This window comes from Falco naumanni, chromosome 8 (assembly GCF_017639655.2).
Source record: "Falco naumanni isolate bFalNau1 chromosome 8, bFalNau1.pat, whole genome shotgun sequence".
NCBI lineage: Eukaryota > Metazoa > Chordata > Aves > Falconiformes > Falconidae > Falco > Falco naumanni.
In genome coordinates, this window is record NC_054061.1 from 22,383,345 (window position 1) to 22,408,071 (window position 24,727).

Below are 24,727 nucleotides of genomic sequence, written 5' to 3' on the forward strand. Positions count from 1 at the left end.
GCCCACCTGCAGCCCCCGCCAACCCCCTCCGGCCCTAGCCAGCCAGGAAAGGTGCAAGGATGACGCTTGGCCAAGGCTTGCCCTGGCACCATGCCTGCCCCTGGCTCTGCTGAGGCAGCCCCTCAGGTCCCTTCCTTCAGACATTGTGTTTACTTTGCTGTTTGCTCCCAAACTGGCTTTGCTGGGTAAGTCGTTGCTCCCCACCAAAAGGCCAGCACCCTGCTGAGGGCTTTGCTCTGCCCTTGCTCTGCAATGTTTTCAGCTCCTACCCTCAGCTCTTCCTTCCCTCTGTGGCTGGGAAGTCATGCACCAGCACCGTTATCTAAAGAAAGCATTATTTTCCCATCTTGCCCAAAGGTAATTTGAGCAATGCAAGGGATTCTAAACAATTCGGAGAATGAACAAGCTGAATTCAGACAAGTGTCTGAAGCGAGTGGTGCTTTAAGGACGAATTGTTGCAGATAGAAGAAGCTGTTCAGTGAGAACTGTTGTGTGCAGGAATGGAAAAAATAAGCAGATTTCTCTAATTGCCAAGCTTAATTGTTAACTCTGCTATGAGCACAGCACATACTGAGTGCCCTGGTGATCTGCTAGAAGAGATTTATGTAACATGCACCTAAACCACAGGTCATGTGGCTGGCTTTCCGGTCTCGTACTTTTTGATCGCAGAGGGGCGAATGTATTTTAGTTTTCTCAGCCATGCTGCAGCATTTAGCAATGCCCTTTTAGACGCCCTTCAGCCGACATGGCTCTGAGACGGCTCATTCAGCAGAACCACACCAACTTTGTAGGCTTCGGTGCCGGCACTGACTGCGCCGTCGGGGGGGACCAGGCTCAGCCAATGGACAACCGGAGGATCCAGCACCTGGCCAACACGGTGGGGACACTGCCCCGTGGGCGCAAGCAGGTATGGGGTTGCTCCCGTGCCCCGGGAGGCTGATGGCTCCTTTCTGCCCGGAGAGCCGCTTGCTGCCTGCGTCTGCAGGGGCCAGCAGAAAGGGATGAGTTTCCCCAAGTGACCGCACAAGTTCTCTGCGGCTCCTCATTTCAGGGCGCTAGAAGGATTACCGCTGGGCGCCTTTAGCCTGGCCAGCTCTGGGATTGCAAAGAAATCTTTGCAGCAGCGCAGTGTGGGAAGCTCCCGAGAGAAGCGAGCAAAGAGGCGTTCTACCTGCCGGGGCTTGGGCGCTTGAAGTGCTTTTGCAGCCGAGACCCTGCCCTGGCTGCATTTCTTCCCCATTTACAGCAGCACTGGAGCCAAAAGAGGCTCTTGCTGTCTGGGAGTTCCTTTAAACTCGCTTTTACTTCAGTGTAGCGGCCTGGCTGGGCTGCCCTTTGTTCTGCGATGCTGACAGAAAGCACCTACCATGAGCTATTTCCGTCCGGATTTTGGAGTATTTTGCTAGAGCTGTTGGGGCTGGTTGGGCAGCCTCTTTCGCCTGGGCTTACCCCCCAGAAGAACACATTTCTGCTGTTGGCAGCTGGATTCCCACAAAACTGTCTCTTGCTGTTGCTGTAAACTTCCAGCTGAGTGATTCTAGCTTTGGTCTATTTGTCTAGCAAGCAGAAGCCTAAACAGAATATGTTTAAGGCACATGATAATCTAAAAGTATTATCAGAAAACTGGTACATAATATCTGTGCAGTTAAGGCTTTGCTTTGTTCAGCAACAGAAACATGCTTAATCCTTTTCTTTATGGAAGTGGGGAGATAAAGGAAAACCAGAGCCAGACTAATCTTGAGAACGCTGCTGCTGGGGGGCATCCAGCTCCACATCTGCGCTGGAGCAGCCCTTTGTGTGGTGGTAGCTGCTTGTGCAGGGAACGGCTGTGACATGGCTGTTAAAGATGAATTCCAACACGGGCACGAAGCCCGAGGGCCGCTCTGCACAGACCGTGCCCAGTGCTGGCATGCTGCAGGGGCCCATCAGCCCTGCTGTATGCTGGCCATCAGCCCCTTCGCCTGGTGCTCAGTTTGTTATGATCCATGTGGTCTCTCCCTCCTCTGGTTTTCTCTCAACAAGTAATGCCATGTTTATAAAGTAGAGTGTTTCCATAGGTGGTCATGCTATGGCATCACTTTATACTGCTGATGCATGAGACATTTGCTATACTGACTGCAAACATTCAGTGATAATGTAATTCGCTGTTGGGGGTTCATTTTTATGGGAAGAATCAATACTTAACACTGATCCTGGGTTTTTCCAGAGATCTCTTCAGGCACAGGTCTGCCTTGCTTGAAGCAGGGGTCCTGGATGCTTGTTGCCATGATCCAGGCATGCACCAGCCCAGAAATGCTATGCAGCTGCCACGGGAAACTGCAGAGATAACTGTCTGCATTTCCCTGCATTTATCTGTGCTTTCTGCATTTTCTGATAGGTGTTGAGTTTATAAATGCCTACAGATTTTTAGGGCAAAGGTACAAAAGAAAGATGAGGTTCTTAGCATAATGCAGATGTGATTTGGGTGCTGTATATAGATAATAGTTACAGTGTTAGTGGGAATTATGGCAACCCCTGGCCTTCAAAGTCTTGGAGCCTCACCCATTTTAGCATTTGGAAGGGTCCCCACTGCTGGAGAGATGCCCCGGCGCTGTGTGCGGGCAGCACAAGGGCACAAGTGCCTGTGCACCACCGAGGAGAAGCCCAGCCACAGCCCATGGTGTGGGGTGGCTGCGCACTGAGCCACAGCCCCGGCTGCTGGCCCTGTACTCCTCATAGTGCACCATGACAAGGCAAGGCAATCTGCAAACGAGGAAGATTCCTGCTCTTATTTGAAAACACAGGGCTGCCATCTAGGCTTTTTTGTTGTTGGTTTGGGGTTTTCTATTATTATTATTATGCAAAATAAGACAAGAGGACTGTGGACATTGCAAGGACCAGTGAGAGGTCCATCGCCAACGCCCTGTTAGAGGCATGGTTTTCTTGAGCAATTGTGCCTCTTGTCTTTCCCATTTCTACTGTTCTCAGACATGACACCTCCAGCACTTTGGGGAAGGGTTCCCTGCTCCAAGCATTTTTTGCTGTCAAAAATTTTCCTTGGGATTCACCCTGAATTTTTCCACTTGTTCTCATGCTTTTTCACAGCAGCCTTTATCACCCTGTGACACCTTCCTGCCACAGGGTCTTCCTACAGGGTTTGCTACAGGTGTCTCCTGGCCAAGTTCCTTTGGTTCCAGACGTCTCTCCCCTCTGAAGCAAGTGTTTGTGAGTTTATGAGAACTAATTGTGAAGATGTCAAATTATCACCGCTGTGAAAAAAAAAAGCCTCGTGTTTTTTTTATTTAATATTGGCTGGTGGTAGCTCAGCTCTCAGTTTTAACTTATTGCAAGGGAGGCTGGATATCTAGTAAGTGGCCAATTTTTTCTAATAAAGTTGGAATGGGTACTGCATTAACATCTCCCAATGAGGATGCCCAGGTGTTTTCTGGAGGTGAACTGAAACAATATTATGATGTGCTAAGAGTACTCATTTTTTTTTTTTTTTTTTTTTAAATACTCAATTTTATATTTAAAGGGTTTGGAAAAATGAAAAAGCTGACCTATAGCCAGATTTTTAGACTCTCTGCCTGTGCCTGGCTGAGCTCCCATCAGCATCTAACAAGTGGCTTTGAACATAGCAGTCTTGCATCCTGGACCTGACTGCTCTTCCTTCTGATCCAAAAGTTTAAGTTGTCACTTGACTGAGGGAGAGGCTGCGTTGATGTAAGCTGGTGGTGGGATGCCACTAACTGGCTTTAGTTTTTCTCTAAACTGCTCATTTCAGTCATGTGCCTCAAACCTGCTGAACCTTTTCCTCTCCCATTTCCGTTTACAGCTTGCCTTAGCTAGATCCAGCTCCTTGGGTGACTCCTCTAGGCCGCAAAGGTATGAAGATATTCTTCTACATTACTGTTATTTACTTATTCTGCGCAAAACATGAGTCCTGAGAATCTCCCCATTTAGCAGCCCCAGTGGGATAAGGGTGCAAGGCAGGGAGTGGTACCCAACACTCGGGACGTGCCGGTGAAATTGTGGCATTTAGTTTGAGCAAGGAAAGCGCAAATGCCACCGCTGCAACACCGGAGGGAAGGTGTGCTGGCACCCTGCTAGCACCGGCAGGGGCAGCGATGGGGACACTACTCAGGTTAGAAACACAGGGTGCACGAAGTGTGGCGCCCTGGCCTTCATACGGGGTTCTGTGTATTCTTCTTACAGGCACGTCATTGCCATATTAAAAGAAGATAAAGAGACATTTGGGTTTGAAATCCAGGTAAGACTTAAATGGCAAGCTGATTCACTTTAAAATAAAATATGGTGCAAACTCTTAAGTGTCACATCTTCAAAATTAGGTTAAGGCAGCATAGAGCAGAGAAAGGTATCTGTCAGTCCCTCGTGAGATTTGAAGAGCTTACAGTAATGATATGGAACTAGGATGTATTTCCAAGGATTTTTTCATAGTGAAGGTCACAGATGAGGATTTCTGGCCTTCTCACAAGTCAGAGTGTTGAATGTAGGAGAAAACTCATCCAAATCCAAATCCAAGTCAATGGCAATGCCTTCTTACCTCCGTAAGTGAATATTTCTGGGAGAATCGTATATAAGAATACATTCATATAAAAAGATATAAAAAACCCCTCCCTCCAAAAAATACCTTATACTAGCTTTTTACTGCCTCCTTTAACATACACAAAGGTGTATGTACATATACGTATATGTACATATAGATGTACAGTATTGGAATATTTTTTTAATAAATGACTTAATAAAGTCATGCTAGGCATGACTTTCTGGGGGCTAAATCACACAGGAAGAAATTCTGTTCGATGTAGAAGTCAGTAAATCATCAGATAGGAAAGCCAGAATCTTATCAGGGGTACTGCTGATGGGAGACCTCTGTTCTGTTGGTTTTTGTGAGAAAAGTAACTCTTAGGTCAGTAGGTCTGCTAAAATCCTGGTTATAAATAAAAAGTAACACCAGGAAAAAAAGGATGTAGTTTTGGGAGCAGCAGGCTGTGTCAGTGCCGCAGAGCTCTGCCCGCCGGCAGGACCTACAGGCAGGAGCCTGCTCCGTGAGCCAGTGCCCGTGGGACCCTCTCACGTCACCCCTCCATTGCGATCACTGTGGCGGCAGGGCATCTTCAAAGTGCTTGCCTGTATCTGTGCACAAAGGGAAATTAGTATTTTCAGTGAAATCAGTGTATTAGGAAAAGCTTAACTTTTTTCAATTTGGTTCTGTGACTAATGAGCGAGTAAGTGTTCAGCGTGCCAACAGCGGAGAGCTTTCAGAAAGGAGGATAATTGAGTCAATTATTGGGCTTTTGTATAAATTGTCAGGGCAGATTTTCATTATATGTGACATTCTGATTAAAAATAATTGCTCTTGGCACATTTACTACCTGAATGTACATTCAGCATCAGCACTTCACTAGAAAGTCCAGGCTGTGGGAAGGCAACATCTGTCTAATACTAAGGATAAGCCATTATTTAAAAGCTGTAATTTCATTACTACAAGCTAAATTTAGGCAAACCAGAATAAGATGATGTGAAACTTTAGGTCTACCATCTGCAGGGAGCTCACGAGAACGGCAGTGATGGCCAAATGCCAGGGCTTCTTGTGTGTTCCCGCTTCTTCTCCTACTTCCCACTTGCGGAGCAGAGCCTGGGGGTGAGACAGATGCCCGGTGGCTCCTGAAGTGCCTGGGTGTTTGCAGAGCAGACGCGCTGGTAGCATGTCTCTCCCCTCACTGCAGCCGCCTAAAACCTAAGTGTCCCTTCCAAAACTATGGCCCAGCTGTCTTCTGCAGTCCGTGAGGAGAGATGGGACGTGAGGGGGAAGTCCATCCCCCAGGTTGGAGTGCCTCTCTTATGGCCATCAGTCACACCCTGGAGATGTCTACCTCTCCCAGTGGCTCTGGTGGGGAAGTCGAGACACCTCTGTCCAGGTGGCTCCGGTTATGTGTGATGGATCACACCTGCTTGTCCAGCTCCTATCACTCAAGCTGGCCCAATCTTTTAGGTTGCTAGGTGAGATCTACCACTTGGAAACAGGTAAAAAATCCCACAAAACCCAGACAAGTATGACCTGCAGTGGCATGTCCTCCAAGACCCTGCTTCCGTTGCTACTCTTAGTTTAGCCAAAAGTTTCAGTGTTGGTCTAAGGACTGAAATAATTGCCTTGGTGTGATTTGGCTAGATAAGCTCTGAACTCACTTGATCTTCACCCCTATTTGTTCCACACTGACTGAGAAATTTGGGAATCTAACATGACTTCTTATATCTGGATTAGATGTGGCTGTCATACGTTTCCAGGAAGTTCAGCTTCAGTCTTAAATTTCAGTAGGAAGATGTGGCTAAATGCCGGTATTTGCATGTAACCAAGAAGATGTTTCCTGTCACTGCAAGATCTGCTCAGGTCGCATCGCCTGCTTTTGCGTTTTTCTGAATACATTTCAGCACTGATAAGCACACGATGGATTTATACTTAAAATTACTTAAAGTATGTTTAAATGTATAAGTCAAGAATAAAAAGTGCTCTTGAGGGGATGTGGGGACATGTGTGGATAATGAGTTTAAGAGGCCAAAAAAGCAAAAGTAGGTTCAGCTCTCCTTGCTTTTCAGTCATCATTGCGAAACCATCTACCCGGCAGCACCAGCTGACTCCACGCAGCATACACGACTAGGAGGCAATCACTTGAAAAGCCCGAGTCACACCACGCCGCACTGGGGCTGGGAACATGAAATATCCTTCCAGAAAGCAATCCACGTCCATGCTAATGGATATGCTTGACTGAAGTTACTGAGGTTTTGATCATGAATAACCAACTTGCTTTAAAACTAGTTTTTTTCAAAAACAACATAGAGGCATCTGCCAGGTGTCTGCTGTTCTCTGTTGTAAGAATGCAATTTCTAATTGTTAGGTTACAACGTTTTGGTGTTCTCACCTGCATGATAATGTACCCTGCTCATTGCAGTCCTCTCATTTTAAAAATGTATAAAAAGACTACTAATTTTTAAATTGTTTTCGTGGCTTTCATATTGGTGACACTGTCACTTTGTTGTTAACAGACTGTTAGATTTCCACACCAAAACGATTACTCCCTGGAAGTATGCACTTGCGTCTGCAAAATTCAAGAAGAAAGTCCTGCCCATCTTTCTGGCCTTCAAACTGGTAACTTTTAATGTTTTTTTCCTGCTGCTAAGGATGGCCTTATCTTGCTTTTCTCCCAATTACTTTTACTGTAGAGCATGTGGAAGGCGTGCATGTGCTGCAGATGTTAACTTTGGACTCTGTAAATCTCTAACAGGCGATATCCTTGCTAGTATCAATGGCGTGCACACTGATGGTTTTAGTCACAAGCAAATAGTAGACTTGATAAAGTCTTCAGGGAACTATTTAAGGTAGGTATGCCTCCTTCAAATGTTTTTTAGCTTAATAGTCTCTCCTGCTGGAAGCCAAGAAAGCTTCTCATGCTACCTTGCAGTCCTGTGCTCAGAAATGCTGGTGGGTTTGGTTGTGCAGAGCTCTGGCTGTCGGTGAGGGCTTGGGAGGGGGAGAGGAGCTCTGGGAAGGTGCCCTAGTGTTGCCCCCATGGTCCTTTTTCTCCTGGCCCTGCTTGCTTGCCTTGCACCAGCACCACTGCTGCTGACAGCAGTGGCAGGGAGGGTTCGGCCGGGCGGCATGCTCCGAGGACCCCGCGGCATGGTGTGGTGTGGGGTCTGGCAGCCCTTCGGTGCCAACATCACCTGTTCTTCCCAGGTTAGAGACTATCAACGGGGCCATGTTTCTGCGGAAAATCGAGCTCGAGACCAAGCTACAGTTACTGAAGGTAAAATAATTAATCAGTTAATCCACTGTCAAACACAGAGGGCTGTGGTGGATTCATTGCTAACAAGGGTCGGTGGGTGTCTGTGGGGCTGGGTGTCCTGGCAGGGAGCAGACACCCGTGTGTCCCCTGCTGCCAGCACCCCCAGCCACAGTCCCTGTATATATTTTCTGTATAATGTTTTGGGGGTAATATTTTCCCCCGCAATAGTTTCTGTAACTTGTTAGGGACGGCTCGCTGATGGCACCTCCGACTTGTGGAAGTTCCATTCCCCCAGCTGGGTCCGAGGCAGCCAGGCAGGCAGCAGGTTTTCAGGTGCCAGCATGCCTCGCCGCTCGCCCCAGGGCAGCTGCAGTGCCGCAAGTGCCACAAGGGCCAGGGCTTTCCAAAGCCAGGGACTCGGCTGACCTGAATGGGGTATTTTTCCTTGTGGCAACTCCATACCAAAACCCTCTGCACAGGAGTATGGCACTTGAAAAATTAATCTGGCTAGAGTAAACCTCGTGCCAAATGGGTTAGGCTTGGCAGAGCTGAGCAGCAGGGACAGGGCTTGCTATATGTGCCATTGCCAATAAAATGGAAGTCCTGCCACGGGAGCTACTTCATGTTTAGTATTTAGTGTGTTCAAAACAATGTTTATTTAATTTGGTTTGTGCTGCGCTTGTGAGAGTACAGTATGGGGTGTTGTATATCTGCTGCATGACACTGATGCTGTAGATGATATAACTAGTAGCTGTGGGGGCTGGAGGGTGAAGTGGGGGAGGGGTCTAAGGGCAGGGAGGGTGGGCAAGGTCTGTAAAAGGCTGTACGGGCACTTTTTTTGTCGCCATTACTTCAGTCTAGAAGGTGGGCAGGGGTGAAGAGAGCAGGGTGAAACCTTCATGAGCTGGGTTTCCCGTCCAAGGCTCATTAAACTGATGAGGGTTATGTAGGATGCTTTTGGAAATAGCTGGGATGATTTTAGTCATTGACACCCCACAGCCAGCTGTTATTTTCTGTCCAAAGGAGGTAAAACTGACCAACAGGTGGTGAGAGCTCTTGGCTGGTGGGAACAGCTGGGAGAGCTGAGCCCAGCAGCAGCACTGGTGTCTCTATGGGGCTGGGACAGATCCCTGCCCGCCTGGTGGGGTGGGAGGTGTTGGGAGATCAGTGCGTGTGCAGGGACCATGGTGACCTCCTGTAGAGCTGTGTGACAGTGTCCCTGGTGCCCAAGGCTGGCAGGAGCCAGGGAGGTGGTTGGGGATGCCGAGACTGCCCAGCCAGCCAGCTAGTCCATGACGAGCAACAAGCTAGAGCCGGAGTTCATTGCTGTGTTAATGAGAATGCGCCATCAGGATGCTTCCATCCCGGCCAAGTGCTCCATGGCAAAGCCGTTGGGTCTGGTCCCTTAGAAATCTAGATGAAATAACAGGTAAACTTTTCAGAAATGAGCAATCCCCTACTCCCCTGCCCCTTACCAGGGAAATTATAAAGCCAGAAATCTCAAAATCTGCTGTGAAAGGTTCTGTTTCAAGAGGGGAGTTTGCAGATAAGAGCTGTTCCCCAGAAGTGCCAAACCTTAGCAGTGAGCATCATTACAGAGTAAAACATGGGTGTGTGCCTGGCCCTGCACTCTCATGCCAGTGTGGCTGCAGTGGAAAGAACCTAATTCCGTTTCTAATTGCCTCTGATGTGTTACTGAAGGGCGTGCTCAGTTGCTGCAACCCACCGTAACCACAGCGAGAGGGTGACGTGCCTGCCAGCGCTGAGCGTCACGGTTCAGCCGTGCAGTTGCACAAGGGTGCCCTGGCCTCCGGATGCGGCAGCAGAGGAGCAGCCCCGCAGGCGCTGCAGCTGGGACATGCACCCTCTGTGCCCACTGCTGTGCTGGGCATCCAGCCACCAGCAGACACCCGCTTCGCACCCATTGTTCTGACAGTCCTGCAACTATTACGATTTAATTAGAGGGGAGAAACTGGGACTAGGAGGTGGTGGCTTGTTTGGTTGGGTCCAAATAGGGAAAACCTTTGGGCAGCTCCCCAGCATCTCTTGCACACAATTTCCTAGGTTTGGCTGGGTTATAAACCATTGAAAACTACTTTATTCAGCATGGTGTAGAGACTGTAAGAGAAGATGTCTCTGGACAATGTCTCCTTAAAACCTGTCATTGCTCCCATTCTGCAGGTGAGCCTGCTTTAGCGTGGTAGGAATGGCAGCTGGGGGGACGCTGGAGCACCCCAGTATTTCTGATTTGGCGAAGGCTGCCCTGTGCCTCTCAGACCTGATGCACCAGCACTCTGCCACATCACACCAAAACCTGCGAGGAAGTGATTCAATGAGAAGAGCAGCTGGGAAAAGGCTTGTTTCCCGGCACCCTTGCAAATCACTCCTGCACACTATGTGCCAGGAGCCCCGGGAACAGCCTCTGTGCTGCCTCCTCCTCCTGCTGCCGGGGGGCTGCCTGCCCTCTGCAGGGTGCTGGGGGCTTGCCCCGCCAGGGCTGCCCGCAGAACATCCCTGTGCCTCACCACCCTGCAGCTGGGCTGCTGTCTTCACTTTGTGATTGATTTTTCCAAAATGTGGAAAAGAGGGAAAAAACATTAAATGCCATAACAGGATTGCCCATGTGAGCTTAGTCCTGTCACTTTGGGTGTACAAATGCATGATCTGCCATTCTGTCCGGCCGCCCGCCTGCGGTGCACCGGCTGCATGCACACAGCTGGGGCAGTACCTACTGTGACCATCCCTGGGCAGGGCTCGTCTCTTGGGTCTGGATTTCTTTTTAATCAATGAGGCAATAGTTTATTTTTACACCAAAAGCTGACCAGCAACAGAGGGAAAGAAAAATATTGCTTGGTGTTGGACGGCACGGAGCACTTAGAGGTTGTGAGGGCGCACAGGGTGGTGGGTTCTCAAACATGGGGCAAGGGATGGTTACGGTGCCATCCCCACGCTGAACGGCAGCACCCAGGAAGGGGGAGCGGGATTCCGGGGCTGTGGAGGGCTGGAGAAGGGCAGCCAGTGGGCTGCAGATGGGAGATTTTGGGCTTGCCAGATTTCAGGCTGCTTCTTTTCAAATCAGATGTGTACTCTGATGAAGCAGTCCTCAGCTGAAGCACCCAGGCCATGAGTGGGCTTGTGCTTTGTGGAATAAATTCGCTAAACTCCAGGAAAATTGTCTCAGTAAAAAGAGGGATGTACAAGTGCTTTCTATAGATCACCTGTACTTTCTAGATACACTGTTTTCTTTGCAAATGTTTTCTGTTTCTGCAGAAGTGTGTGAGTGACAGAGCCCTCTTTTCTCCCCCACAGCAAATGCTGCAGCAGAAACGGGTGGAGCTGCGCGCACTGCTCTTGCAGGAACAGCGCCTGCTGCACGGTGCGTCCTCCTTTCCGGGTAGGAAACCGCAGAGCTGCCGAGCCCTGCTGCGGAAATGCTGTCTGATCAGTAAAAAGCGATTCTTTAACCTGATTTTCAGTTGCCTGCTTTTCCCCCTTCTAATGAAGGCGTGGGGCTGGCCCTGGGAAAGGTGTTTTATTTTTCCTCGGGAGTAATGAAGTTGGGTGCTGCTTGACTAAGGCAGACCAAAGGCTCTTTGGCATGAGTTGATGTGGGTTGCAAAGTTTGGTGGGGGTTTTTTTCATTCTTATTTTGGACTTAACAGAGGAGAGTTTTGTTTAGGGTTTTTTGTTTGGTTTTGGTTTTGGTTTTACGGGTTGCCCAGGGAGCAGCTTTGATCCTGGTTGTGGGGGAAGGCAGGGGCAGAGAGACCCCCACAGGTGGGAAACAGCTTCCCACGAGGGAAAGGCGCTGCTCCCTGCGCTGAGATGCTGGGCATGCCATTTCCCTGTGCTGCTGTGGCACGGGCATCCTGCTTTCCTGCCTTGAGCAGATGCTGGTAAATAACCCTCCTCTTTGGCTTCTGCTTCCAGGGGAGGTGAATGACAATGCTCTGCTGGGCATGCTGGAGCCAGAGGAGTCCAGCTTGCTTGGTGGCTGCAACACGCTGGGACCTCTCTTTCCGGCAAAGCCTCGCTTCTCGAGCGAGAGCAGCTCCCGCAGCCGACTGAGCTCTATGACTGTGGACAGCGAGGACAGCTTCTACCAGAGTGGTGCCTTTGAGGATTCAGCCGCAGAGAGCCTGAGCCGCCAGTCAAGTGTGGATGATGACTGCTTCTTCCCCAGGGATGGGGACGGTGCTGCTGGGAGGTCCTCTCTGCGGAGGAACCGCAGCATCAGCCTCGCCAGTAGTGGGTCCATGTCCCCACTGTGGGAGGGGAGCAGCTGCACCAGTAGTTTTGGGACGCTCCCGCGGAAGAGCAGGCGATCCAGTGTCCGAAAGCATCTTTTGAAATTCATTCCAGGTCTTCACCGGGCGGTGGAAGAGGAAGAAAGTCGGGTCTGACATTGCACAGGTCATCCTTAGTCGTGCTATCGTCCTTGATGAAAACCACGGGCTCTGCACATGGCACTGCTGTGTGGCCTGGGACCGAGGGCAGCAGCTCCCCGAGAAGCATGCAGTGGCTGAAGCGGGGTGGCACGGCATGGCAGTACTCCAGACAACAGTACTGATGGTATTTTAAAAGCTATGGGGGTTTTAGTTATTTTAATTTTTGATCAGAGCACACATGGACCTTTTTCTTAACATGAAAAATTACTAACTTTGAAATGTGAAGAACCTTTGCAGATTCCTCAGCATACATCAGTGTTAATAAGTTTTTAAATGAATGCAAAATTGATAGCTATTTATTTCCTGTTACTGAAGTCATAGTCTTCCAAAGGCCTTTAATAAAGCAAGTGCTTCTACTAAAACCAGTGATAGCATCCCGTTAGAAAGAGAATGGAGCCCAGGGCATACAACAGAGAGAGACCTCAGGCAATAATGTTTTGAAACAAAGGGCAGGGATTTACCCATGGTTCGTGGTGGATGAATTACGCGGGTGGGCCAGCAGCACACTTGCCGACTCCCCTGGTGTGTCCGTGGCCATCAGGACCTGTGCTGGCTGTTTCACCGTGGGGCTGCCCGTGCCGGCTCCTGCTGCCTGTGCGAGGCCATTGCTCTGACACGCTGCTGCTGCTTGAGGACAGGCATGCTCGATGTGCCTGCCAGAAAAAGAAAAGATGAACTCCACAATCAGCTTCCCCGTCTCCAAAGCAGTGATCGGTTCCCTTGGTCAGCTGTGCTGAAAGTAAATGCTGGCTGCCGTCACTTTCACACCTCTTAGCAGCCGTTGTATAAACCCTGCAATAACCTGGTTTATCACTTGGGATCCGCCCAGATGGAGATCAATCTCCATCAGTAGTCAATACCCCATGTCCTGCCAAAGCTGTCACGGGAAGGGCAGTGATGAGCCAGCCAAGGGCAGCAGGTCTCCGTGCATCTCCTGCATCCCAGCGTGGCCCCGATGACAACGTGCTTTTCTCTGCAGTGCCTGCCAGCCTTGCTAGAAACGGCATTTTCTGCATGGCGTCAGCTCAGCAGGAGTCACTGGACTGCTGGGGTCTCGCCGGGGTCTCACCACACCCCCAGAGGGCACGCTGCTTAAGTCACCTGGCCGGAATTTTGCCAACTTTGAGAAAATACTCGTCCATTGACAACGGTGTAACTATGCAGCTCAGACTGATTTGACCTCTCTAAGGTGAGAGAAGTAAAGGCAGAGGACTGGCCTGCAGGGACGAACAGGACTGTTCTGTGCCTGGACGTGGTGACAGGTCACACTCTGAGAACCCCCTCAGAGGGCTTGGTCCCTCTGTGGTTCCAAGGGTTGCAGGAGATGCCCTTTGGGCTGGTGTTCCCACTGCTCATGGGCAGAAAGGTCATTAGCTGTTCACATTTCTTTGGGAGCAGAGGCAGTAACATTAACTTGATAGTTTATATGCAGTAATTTAATAAATTTGGACATAGATGTGAAGAAAAAGAGTAATTTTATTTCCCTCTCAGGCAGCACAGAAATAGGCTGTTTGTTCAGCCCAGGCAACCTAATTATGTTTCTCAGGTACGATTGGAGGAATTTTAAATATAATTTAAATACCTTGTGTGACTCATTCGTCCTTTGACCAAGCAGACCATGCAGTTGTTTACCATGCAGGCACCGCTGTGGCAGGATTTCCTGGTCTTTTCAGAAACCTCAGGCTAAATCAAATAGCTTGTCTCCGAGATGAACCCCAAATAAAAACAACCTGTTCCCAATGCTCTTCTAATTAATGAATGTTGCTAAGCCAGCAGAATCTGTACTGGCGTCTATAATTTCTCTTAAAAGGATTAAGTAGATGGTAATACAGCAAGTCTGCAGGAGAACGGGAGGGCAATCAGGAGAGCAGCTCACCAGGTGTTTATGCATGGGAATGGTGTTCTGCCCACGCTGCTGAACTGAACACCAGCAGTTCACCCACGAGCCCCTCTGCTGTTGGCTCATCCCTGGGAACCAGAGGTGAATTTTGGTCTGATGCTGGCACAGAGGCAAAGTCAATCTGGGGCATTACAGGTGCCAGTCTGGGCTCAGAAGCTCATTGCTAGACATCAAGGGGTTTTTGCCTATGATTTGCTGTCTCAGGATAGAGTTTTACTTTGCCAATAACACCAGCTGAAAGGAGGGAGAAAAAAGAAAAAGAAAAAGTAGAGATTATTTCTATTGGGACAAACTGTGGAGTTACAGGTGTCCAAAAGCAACTGTGGGCACAATAACCAGAAAATCTGGTGAAGGGTGTACCCCAAAGAGCACAAACAGCTCCAGCACTCAGGAAGGGACCTTAAACTCAGTCACCTGTTGCAGTTCAGAGACTTGCTTCAGGTGCCAGACAGACAGCTGAGGGAAGAGCAGTGTCCATCACCTGCTTGCTTGCAGGGACACGTGCTGGGCAGCCAGCAGTGCCTTGCTCCTCAGGAGCGGGAGCATTCCCCTCTCTACCTGCCCAAGGTGTATTTGGACCCACCGCTGCTGCATGCATTTGTGTCAGAAGGCAAAATGTTCCTAGCCTGATTTGTCTGGCCAGAGGGTTGAAGCTTTGCCCACCAGTGCTATGGACTCCTTCACTTGGGTGAAAACCAGAGCACGCCCAAAGCCAGGCCAGAGCCTTTGCCTTGGAGAGTGCGGGCTGACCGATCTGCAGAGACTGATAAAAATGTGTCAGCCTGACCAGAGCCTGCTTTCCTTTCCCCCCTACAGCTCCTGAATTAAAGTCTCCTTTTGCCTTTATTGCGGCTGGTTTGTAGGGACCCCATGGCAGAGGTGTGGCTGGGTAGGGTGCCTTAGTCACAGCCTACATCCTCCGCCTTGCTTTGTAAGTGGGGAAAAAAGGGTATTTAAAACACTGTGTGAACTCTGCTCACTGAAGCTGCATCTCTGGTGGAAATTAGTGCAGCTTTATGGTCCAAAACAGTGACTCCTTTTGGTATGGAAAATTAATTTGACATACCTTGGGTACCTATCTACGTGTTTGCTTTTAATGTGGAAAGGCTGAACGAGCCTGGACACCTAACAAGCTTAAGAAAGGCCAAATAAACAATGTTCTTCCAGTGACGGCGAGAGCACGCTTTGGTTGCTACAAGGCGACAACATGACATGTTCATGGCCACCATCAAAAACAGGATGTGGGTAGCAGGCGGGCTCCGCGGGGCTGCCGCGGCCAGCGCCGGGATCAACGGTGCCCCAGCCTTCCAAGGGGAGGAAGGAGCTCACAGGCCAACCAAATGGCTCAGAGAGCAAAAAGAATGAGAAAGCTCCTTTAAAATGGCATTTCTCCTTGCAGAGAGCAACCTGGAAGGATGCCTGCTCTGCCTGCCGGGGGGCAGGGCAGGAGGAGGATGGGCGTACAGGCAATGCTGCGTGGTGATGCCGTGGTTCACGGGGCTGGGGCTCCAAGTGACACGCATGGGAAGGTGCTCCAGACCTTCAGCAGAGGAGTTGTCACTGATCATGGGGTCGCTGAAGGGTTTGCTTGGTTTCCTAACAGCCAAGGGATTACCTTTTCCCTTCTTATCCCCTGTGGATGAAGGGGGCAACCTGAGTTTACTGCCGAAAGAAGTGTGGCTGCTCTGAAGAATGCAATTCCTTTTCAAACTGAAACCCTTAATTAATTTGCTGAATGCTACTGAACCTGACCTTGTAAGAGTTCTTAACTGGATCTTTCCCAGTGCCCAGATCTACGTAACCCCTCCCTGAACTCAAGTCCCTGCATCAGCTATGGGCAAGGTACTACCATGGTATTCAGCCCCTGGGTTAGCAGTAAAGAGGCAGAAAACCCATCTGAGGTGAGGGGAATATTTGGGTCCTAAATCTTTTGGCTTGATTTAGCACCACAAAGAGTGAGCTGAGGCATCTCTGGCACAAGAGCTGAGGCATCTCTGGCACAAGAGCTGGTAGAACCTATTTTGGCTGTAGCAGCAAAGCCTTGTGGTGCTGACTCTGCACTGGCGAAGAGGCAGGCTGGTGCTGGGGGATGCTCGGCAGCTCCTGACGCGTGGGCATGGCCCCTTAACTAAAGGCGCCGGGTCCTGCGGCTCCAGCACTGAGCATGGGGCGTTGCAGCAATGACTTCCAAGGGCCTAAAAGTGCCTCTTCTGCTGCCCTGAGACTTACCTTGTCCATGCTGGCCTGCAGCTCTCTAGCCAGCCTTACCCTTTTGTATGACCTTTGTGATATTTCCGGGGTTTTTTGCTGGGTTCTCCTGGCCTGTAATGTCTAGTGCAGAAGATTTTTTCCACAAAACCATGAAAGAGGTTGTGGCTTCTGCTGGGAACATTTCAAATCCAGTGGAAAATCATTCTGGCTTCAAGGCTGTACTGTCCTGCAAAAAACTCTCCCCTCACAGATTGAAGGTCCAGCCCTGGAATATGTGAGGAGTTCTGCTGTTTGTCTGACCCATGTTTCTGCACATCCTGGATTTTGCTTCATTTCATTGTGCTTGAACCCCGTGGCTGTGCCTTCAGTGACGGTGTTTCTGCATGCTTTTCAGGGTTGGCTGTTTCTGCCTTCCCCCATGCAGTTCTGCTCTGCTGATTTCTGCTTTCGTATCCCACGTTTCCTTTCTCATGCAGCTGCTTCAAAAGTTTTCACGTGGACCATCTGGTTGCACCCAGCTTTTGCAGGACTTAAAAGAAGATCATGAAACGTAGCTGTCGTGGGTGACTGATCTCATCCCGCCTGCCACTGCAAGGCCAAAGGGGAGCACAACTTAAGACATACAGAAAGCCAAGAATTTATTGCTGTGCTCCCAGCACACCCAAGCTGCTTGTTACTGCTCTCCATATAAAACCAGTTGTGCCACACACAGATAAGCAAAACTAAAGCAAACTCACCACTGGCACCTGGTCGGTTGCAGAAATCACCGTCGCTTGAGGCCAAGCCAGCGAAGCCCAGACAGCACCCACCTGACTTGTCCTAGTGCTGAGGCCTTGCGAACTCAAGTGCAGAGCTGGTGGCCTGTGGCAGAGGATGACAATGCCACGCTGCTGCCATAGGCAATGCCAGGCTGCACGGCCGCGAAATGCTGCGGTGGCACCCGTGGGTGGGTGGGGACAGGAGCTTCTCCAGGGCAGGTGGACGTGGCCGGGAGCAGGGCTGTGATTCTGTTCTGGCCATGCTCTGCTCAGGGGAAGGTCTGCAGCCTGAATTGCTTCCATAAACTTTGGTTTTTTCAGTACAGGCTTTTTCTTTTTTTTAGAGCTTGAAGAGGCAGAAATCATGCCGCCTCAGGTCTGTGCAAACGAAATGTTTTCCTAGCCTTGAGAGCTGGTTTTGCCCAGCTCTGTTTAGAAATAACTGCCTGTGGTGGGAGGAACCTGCAGCTACTTTTTCCTTTTCCCAAGTCCGGCTATAACTCTGCCTGCTTAAAAAGACCGCTGGGAATGTTGCAGCATCTGAGCAGCTTCCAGGCTCCCAGTCACTGTGATGACCTGGGGGTGACAGGCAGCCCCCTCAGCTCCTGGGGACAGTCTGGGGAGAACAACCCCAGGCAAATGCCTTCAAACAGGCAGGAATTTCTCTTCCCTCATCAGTGATCCCTTCAGACTCCTTGCATGTCTTTGCCAGGAAGAAAGCACCAGCTGCCTAGTTTTAACACTGCAAAACTTGAATTACCCTGCACGTGCCGGTGGTTTGTAACTAGCATGCCCTTGCTGCATCACTCTGGCATGTACTCCTGTTTTTTGGAGGTAACACACCGCTCCTCCTGCAGCTCCCTCTGAAGCCAAGCATGGCCCATGGGAGCATCAGGGCAGCAGCAGCATCCTGGCCCCAAGGACGTGATGGGGCTGGCTGCTGCTGACACAGCTCTGCCAGGGGGAACACCTGTGTTTCCGCCTTTCCTTTCATCCCTCTGCTGGGTGGAAAGTTAAAAATCTGAATTTTTCTATAGAAGAGGAATACAAAGGTATGAGTTTTTTTCATAGACATAAGGTATTTATCTTGCTGACAAAATGGAAATGCTCGATTGTGGTTTATTGACGTGATCCACAGTTTTTCTTTGGGTCTTCACAAGTGAAGTGTTACCCCTCCTGGCTGTGCGCAGCGGTGGGAACATTTGTCCCCAGTGCCACCATGCCTGTCATCCTGTCCTGGCTTGTGGGTGGCCTTGCGTTATGTGGCTTCTGCTCTAGAGCTTCTCCTCTGACTGGAGCAGAAACTGGGGAGCAGAGAGTTATTGACAGAGGAGCCTACAGAGCTCTGCACACACCCTGCATGCACCCTAACCCCCCCCCCCCCCCCTACAAACACCCTGCACACCCCCTGCACACACACACTGTGCACACACCCTGCCATCGTGGCCTCTTCCTATTTCTGGAATGAATTGGAATCGCTGTGGCTCTAACAATTTACCTCGCCAGCTTTTGAATCCCCATTGTGCCCCAAATGCCTTTGAAATCCCAGGTGCTGTTTCTGAAATTTTAGCAAAGGATAGCTCAGATGGAAACTTCCTGTGTTAAAGGTCACACAGAAAAATGATTTATAATAGATTCATGCAAACTGTGCTTTGACCACAGGGCGCTCTTTTGGGAAAATATGAATTGTCGAGAACTGGTTGTGTAACTAATAGATGGCCCCAGGAAATACCTAAAATTGTTTCAATATAATTTTGCAATCAAGAAGTCTAGCAGGCAGGTTCCTGGGGAGGTGGGGGCAGCACCTGTCCCCATGCCTGTCCCTGTCCCTGTGAGGGCCGAGGTAGCTCTGGGACAGCAGGGCTCTCTGCTTGCCAAGCCTGGTGCCATGCTTTCAGCTTCAGGTTATTTCAGGTTTGGAGCCTGGCTGCAGGTTTGCCCTACACTTGAGTCCTGGTGCAGGATTTGTGCCGGCTGCACCGAGCGGGGTGCACCTTTTTCAGCGGTGTTTCCACACCGAGGGAAACCCGAGGGACAGGACCTGTCAAACAAGAAATCACCTGCAGGGCCCTTTGGATTATGTCAGAGACATAGAAACAGCATGATAAGAGTAGAAATGACCTTCTTCCCTCCAGCCACCAGCCTGTGCCAGGTGCCCAGCCTCTCTTCTGTGGGCACCTACCACTGCATCCCAGTGACTCACTTTCAAACCTCATCATCCATTTTTCTTGGACAAATTTTTTCAGCGTAGGAACGTTTTTATAGATCAGTTACACCAAACTCGTTTTTGCAACAATGATGAAAAGATGTTGATTTTAAGATGCAAACTCAGATGAACAAAACCAGTGGGAAGGCTGTGGACTCATTTCTAATCAAGGTCTGAACTCAACAAGAGGACTTCCAAATCCTAAAGCCCAACGATGTCAAAAATGTTGTATTATACAAACACAAAAAGTCATTCACACAGGAGATTACACTCTTATGTAAACCTGGCTTTGGGCACCAGGGTTGAGATGAGTTCAGCTATGGTCAGAAAATGCCACGGTGCTGCTCGGGCGATCCTCCTGCTTCCCTCTGTGAAACGGTCCTGCTGGCTTTAGGTCTGACTGGTAATTACTGATGTAAGTGCTACTCTTGTCCCTCGGGTCTTTTATATTCCTTTGACGAGAGTTTCTACTGCTGTGGCCAGAAGATGCTTCTGCAAAAGGTGGGGCTGTTGTGTGGGCACGGAAAGAGGAGGACCACTGGGTGCTGGGGGGGGGGAGTGTCCCAGTGGGGTGTCAGCAGACACCAGGCATCCCATCGGCTGGCTGGCTCGGCCTCGGGCACCTGCCACCTTGCTTCATGTCTTGCCACAAAGTGCCCCTTTGGCTTGTGTTTTGGTTTTCATCGTCTAGTCCTGTCCCTGAGGGCCGAGCCCTGGGGATTCATTTCACTCAGCAGTTAATTGCAGATGCTCAGCATCTGGCAGGATGTGACCCTGCCCCTCAAACACATGTGGCTGGGCTAAGGCTGCGTGGCAGAGGAGCGTGGCTGTGCGCCGTGTGCAGGGCATGTGCCCTTCCCGGTAGCCAGTTTGTTCCCTGACCAGTACAAAATGTGCTCATTGTCCAGCCAGCGGCACGGCGAGGTTTATCGGCACACAAACCCGATGGGGAATGTTAAGCGGGTTAGGTGGCAGCAATGCTACGGAAGGTGGTCACCCTGCGGGGATTAGAGGTCAGAACAATCGTCGTCCCTGTGACCAGGCGGAGGCACAAAGGGCCATTGTGCCCAGAGCACAAAATCTCTGTTTATTACTGCGGGGCTGACATGCTGAAAGACCCGCTCTCCACGCCAGCACAAAAGCTTCCTTGCTTCAGATTGTTTGTTTATGTAAATTAAAATGGTGCATTTAATTATGCAACGGGCAGAGCCTCAGCAACAAGTGAGGTGCTGATTGGATTGCCCTGTGCCCCGAGCCCGCTGGCCAGCCCTGGGCACCTCTGATGGTGTGACCACGGACCCTGCTCTGCTGCAGCACCCGCGGGAGAGGAGACGCTTGTTGGTCATTTGCGTGGGGGAACAAAATCCCCGGGGGAGAAGGGGTGAGGAGAAGCGCTCCCCACCCCGGGGTGCAGGAGCGGGGCCCGGAGGTGCACGGCCCCAGTCAGCAGGCACGGCACGGCCCTAAGCATGACAGAAGAAGTCCCAGCAGCATCCAGCATGCCTGAGTGCAACGGGAGCGTACCCCCGGAGAAGGGCCCACTCCAGGTCATCGGTGTCATCGATGAAATAGCAAAATCCGTCGGGATGGTTCCTTACGTCAATGCAGAAATGAGCCCTGATGCTCTGCCTGTGAAAGAAACTCAGGAGGAAAACAGAAATTCAGTGGCAGAGGACATAGTTCGTGGGGATTTTGATGGAGAGAAGCAAAGCAAAGGTAAAGCACAAGGCTGCCTTTCTTAAAGGGTTCTGTTAAGGAAAAGCTCTGTTTTATGTGTAGCCTTATGAATAATGGGATGTGCTCTGTGTTAGTCAAAATTCCTAGCTTGCGGTAGTTGTAATAATAACTCAGAGTAATTCAGAGTTAGGGACAAATTTGAGCTAGCAGTTACACAAGGTGAGATGTAAAGTATGTAAAGAAACAAGCAATTTTTAAATCCGCTCTGAAAGTCTGCTGCCAATCTGCAACCATTAGAACCTAATTATCATCACTAACTGCTCCATCAGTCCGTTTCTTGTGCTTTGTATTTCCTAAAGAAAAGCAAGAGGAAAACGATGGGACACTACAGCAGGGGTCAGCTGATATCCAGGACATGGGGACTGACGGCCAGGAATCAGAGGAAGGTAATGCAAAATGCTGTGTGATGTGAGGTTTTCCCGAAGCATAGCAATAAGTAGCCTTTAAAGACGGTGACATACTGGTGGCTGTAATTTCTTTTTAATTTGGTCAGACCCTTATATTCTGGAGAGCAGTGACACATTTCTCATCCATAGAGCTGCTGCACCTTAGAAAACATGGCTGGTAACCCTCTTGCTGAGGTTTGCACCTAGCTCTGTGACCGTGCGGCATCAAAACACTGTGGGGTCTTTGACCAGGAGGTCTCCAACAGCCTTGTGAGGCTGGAAGATGCTTTATCTTCTGCTCTATGCAGGGCAGCTCAGGGGATAACCTGGGGAGGCTGCCAGACAAAAATGCATGGCCTCAAAACCCAAACTCCTGCCTGACTCACCAGCTGCCTAAATCCCCCTGACACCTGGGTATCTGGCAGGAAATTGCTCTCCTAAATATCTGCTCCTGGCTCTTTCTCTACTTCATCCTATGTGAAAATGAGTCAGAGCCAGGCTGGACCTCACACCTGCCTCCTGCGGTGAGCTGGGCTGCAGGACGGTGCTTGCTGCCCATCCCTGGCCACAAGTTAAAATGTATTGACACATAGATGAACATACATAATTACGCTATGCAAAATGCAGCCACACCTCCAACAAGGAGGAGTATTTTATTATTATTAAAGGAGGAAAGCTATGTGTCTCTGTGGGTGGGCTTTCAGCATTGCTGCCCTTCCACATTTCCCACCCACTGGCTCTTGCCCCTCTTATAATTTTGGCAGCTGTGGGATGAGGGGCAGCTGGGCCACAGTCTGGTAATGATGTTCTCCCCACCACTGACCCAGACCACAGCGGGGGCACAGAACTGGTGGCTCTGCCCCACTCCCTGGCACCTGGCTATGCTGGATTCTTCTTGTCATTTACACATCTACCCAGCCGCAATAAGTTGATGTTTTCTGTAGGGCAGCTGCCACATAAATATGAAACCCGTCCTTGGAGGAGAGCAGATTAACAACCCAGAGTAGCTGTCACAGTCCTGGCAAAGCTAGCATTGTTGAACATAGCTCTACAAGATGTATTGGCCATGACCTGTAAACAGAAACTTTGCTTTGATTAACAAAAGGAAAAGGACCCCAAACATTCATCATGGGCAAAACAGTATTTCATAGCAACTGCATAGGCTTTAAGGAGGTGAATCACGATGGAGGCTTTCCCACTTAGAGCTGACATCCATATTGCAGCTGTGTTGCTTTATGAGTGCACAATAAAACCTATTAAACGATCTTGCACAGCCCTCCCTCACTCTCCCCCACCCCAGCCACAAGCACTTTATCTCTAAATTGCAGGCAGCTTTTTAGTACCCAACCAATTTAGTCTAATTAATACTCAGGACCCCACAGGCAAAATATTGAATAGACCATTTGTTGCTACTCTGAAGCATCATTTAATGCAGAGGCGTGCCAAACAGGACAAATTGGAGATAGCCATCTCAGCCTGGGCAGCCACCACTGAAGGAAGGACCTGTCCCAGGGGAACTCCACCGGGGTACTGCTGCATTGAAGACACAGCTGGACACTGTCTGTGGAATGGCTCCCCTTCCCTTCCCTTCCCTTCCCTTCCCTTCCCTTCCCTTCCCTTCCCTTCCCTTCCCTTCCCTTCCCTTCCCTTCCCTTCCCTTCCCTTCCCTTCCCTTCCCTTCCCTTCCCTTCCCTTCCCTTCCCTTCCCTTCCCTTCCCTTCCCTTCCCTTCCCTTCCCTTCCCTTCCCTTCCCTTCCCTTCCCTTCCCTTCCCTTCCCTTCCCTTCCCTTCCCTTCCCTTCCCTTCCCTTCCCTTCCCTTCCCTTCCCTTCCCTTCCCTTCCCTCTCCCCTTCCCTTCCCTCTCCCCTTCCCTTCCCTCTCCTCTTCCCTCTTCCTTCTTCCCTCTTCCTTCTTCCCTCTTCCCTCTTCCCTCTTCCCTTCTTCCTCTTCCCTCTTCCCTTCCCACAGAGCCAGCCCAGAGCACCGAGGCGCAGGGAGCCAGGACCCTCTGGTCCCATGGCAGGGTCTGCCCCATGGGGATGGGTGCAAAACCCGGGAGTTTGGCTAATGGAGTCCAGCACCCGCCCCAGGCGATAACCGGAGAGCTGTGGGGCGGCTGCTTGGGAAGGCACCGCAGCAGGGTCCTGCAGGAGGGTATTTGCTGGCCGCGGGTCCGAGAGGGCAGGGGCAGACCTGGGGTGAGCAGGGAGGCACAGTGCCCCCATCCTGAGGCGCAGGTGGGGTGCTCTGCTGCCCTTCCCTCCTCAAGGCTTGACCATGATGCTCTTCATTGCCTCTCCTTTTAAAGGAGGGTAGAGGGGAGGGCACGGTGGGAAAGGGGTACAAAGGAGATGGGCATTAAAAAATGCAGGAGTCTGAGGATGTACAGAGCCTTTCTACAGCACATGCCAGCACCCGCAGAGAGGGGGTCCAGCCTGGAGGTGTGGGGCACTCCTCAGCAAGCAGTCTCTGCGGGAGGGGTGCTGTGGTGGCAGGAGCTGGTGAAGTCACCAAGAGCGATGTGCCATCAAGAGCATGTATGACGGGGGCATGAAGGCGGTGCTGAGCCCGTCCTCACTCGCACTCCCCCTGTGTCGCTGCAGGGCCGGGCAGCGAGGGGCTGCCTGCGGGCAGCGGGGGGACAGAGCTGGGGACGGCGGCCAGCCCTGGCGGGGAGGCGGCGGAGACCCCTGCAGCCAGCACCGACAGAGGGAACGCAGCCGAGGAGGAGGAGGAGGAGGAGGACGAGGAGGACGAGGAGGAGGAGGAGGAGGAGAAGGTGGTGGAGGAGGAGGACACTGAAGAGGATGAAGTTCAGGTGATTGAAATCAAGAAGGAGAACAGCGAGGCGTCCTGTCTAAAACAGCAGGACAGCAGCAAAGAGGCATCTCCTCCGACCAGCCCCGGCTGCAACTCCCAGGTGGAGAAACCAGGGGAGCAGCCCAGCTTGGGGAAAAAAAATGATATCTCCAGACACAGCTATTCCAGATACAACACAATCTCCTACCGGAGGATTAGAAAAGGAAACACCAAACAGCGAATTGATGAATTTGAATCCATGATGCACTTATGAACCGAGGTGGAGAATTGCTTAACGAGCCGAGCGTTTGCTCTGGTTTCATTTTTTGTTTTTGTTTCCTCCAAGACATGTCTCTTCACACAACATGAGGTCACTGCTTTTTTTCTTTTTGTATATGATTTCATAATACACTGTGAAAATGTAACATCTTTGCTTTGACAGCAGGCAGAGGCATCCATAGTGCAGGAAAATAAATAATCAGTTTGCTAAATACAATA

At 50.4% G+C, this 24,727-nt stretch overlaps 2 protein-coding genes across 2 annotated transcripts; both read left to right on the top strand.

Moving 5' to 3' along the window:
* Window positions 1–484: 484 nt before the first annotated feature.
* Window positions 485–15,302, top strand: LOC121093041 (cytohesin 1 interacting protein). Its single transcript, XM_040604805.1, has 8 exons — window positions 485–907; window positions 3,815–3,864; window positions 4,195–4,249; window positions 7,045–7,147; window positions 7,284–7,377; window positions 7,736–7,805; window positions 11,094–11,160; window positions 11,715–15,302. Exons 1-8 carry the CDS (start codon window positions 746–748, stop codon window positions 12,185–12,187), a joined length of 1,074 nt encoding a protein of 357 aa, XP_040460739.1. The 5' UTR covers window positions 485–745; the 3' UTR covers window positions 12,188–15,302.
* A 5,137-nt stretch (window positions 15,303–20,439) lies between these two features.
* ERMN (ermin) lies at window positions 20,440–24,727 on the top strand. Its single transcript, XM_040605032.1, has 3 exons — window positions 20,440–21,023; window positions 21,344–21,430; window positions 24,034–24,727. Exons 1-3 carry the CDS (start codon window positions 20,777–20,779, stop codon window positions 24,501–24,503), a joined length of 804 nt encoding a protein of 267 aa, XP_040460966.1. The 5' UTR covers window positions 20,440–20,776; the 3' UTR covers window positions 24,504–24,727.

Bases quoted from the DNA above. Each gene is read 5' to 3' on its own strand.
- ERMN (XM_040605032.1), top strand. From the start codon at position 20,777: ATGACAGAAGAAGTCCCAGCAGCATCCAGCATGCCTGAGTGCAACGGG. The intron at 21,024-21,343 runs GTAAAGCACAAG...TATTTCCTAAAG, and splicing joins TGGAGAGAAGCAAAGCAAAG to AAAAGCAAGAGGAAAACGAT. The intron at 21,431-24,033 runs GTAATGCAAAAT...GTGTCGCTGCAG, and splicing joins CGGCCAGGAATCAGAGGAAG to GGCCGGGCAGCGAGGGGCTG.
- LOC121093041 (XM_040604805.1), top strand. From the start codon at position 746: ATGGCTCTGAGACGGCTCATTCAGCAGAACCACACCAACTTTGTAGGC. The intron at 3,865-4,194 runs GTATGAAGATAT...TTCTTCTTACAG, and splicing joins GACTCCTCTAGGCCGCAAAG to GCACGTCATTGCCATATTAA. The intron at 7,806-11,093 runs GTAAAATAATTA...TCTCCCCCACAG, and splicing joins CCAAGCTACAGTTACTGAAG to CAAATGCTGCAGCAGAAACG.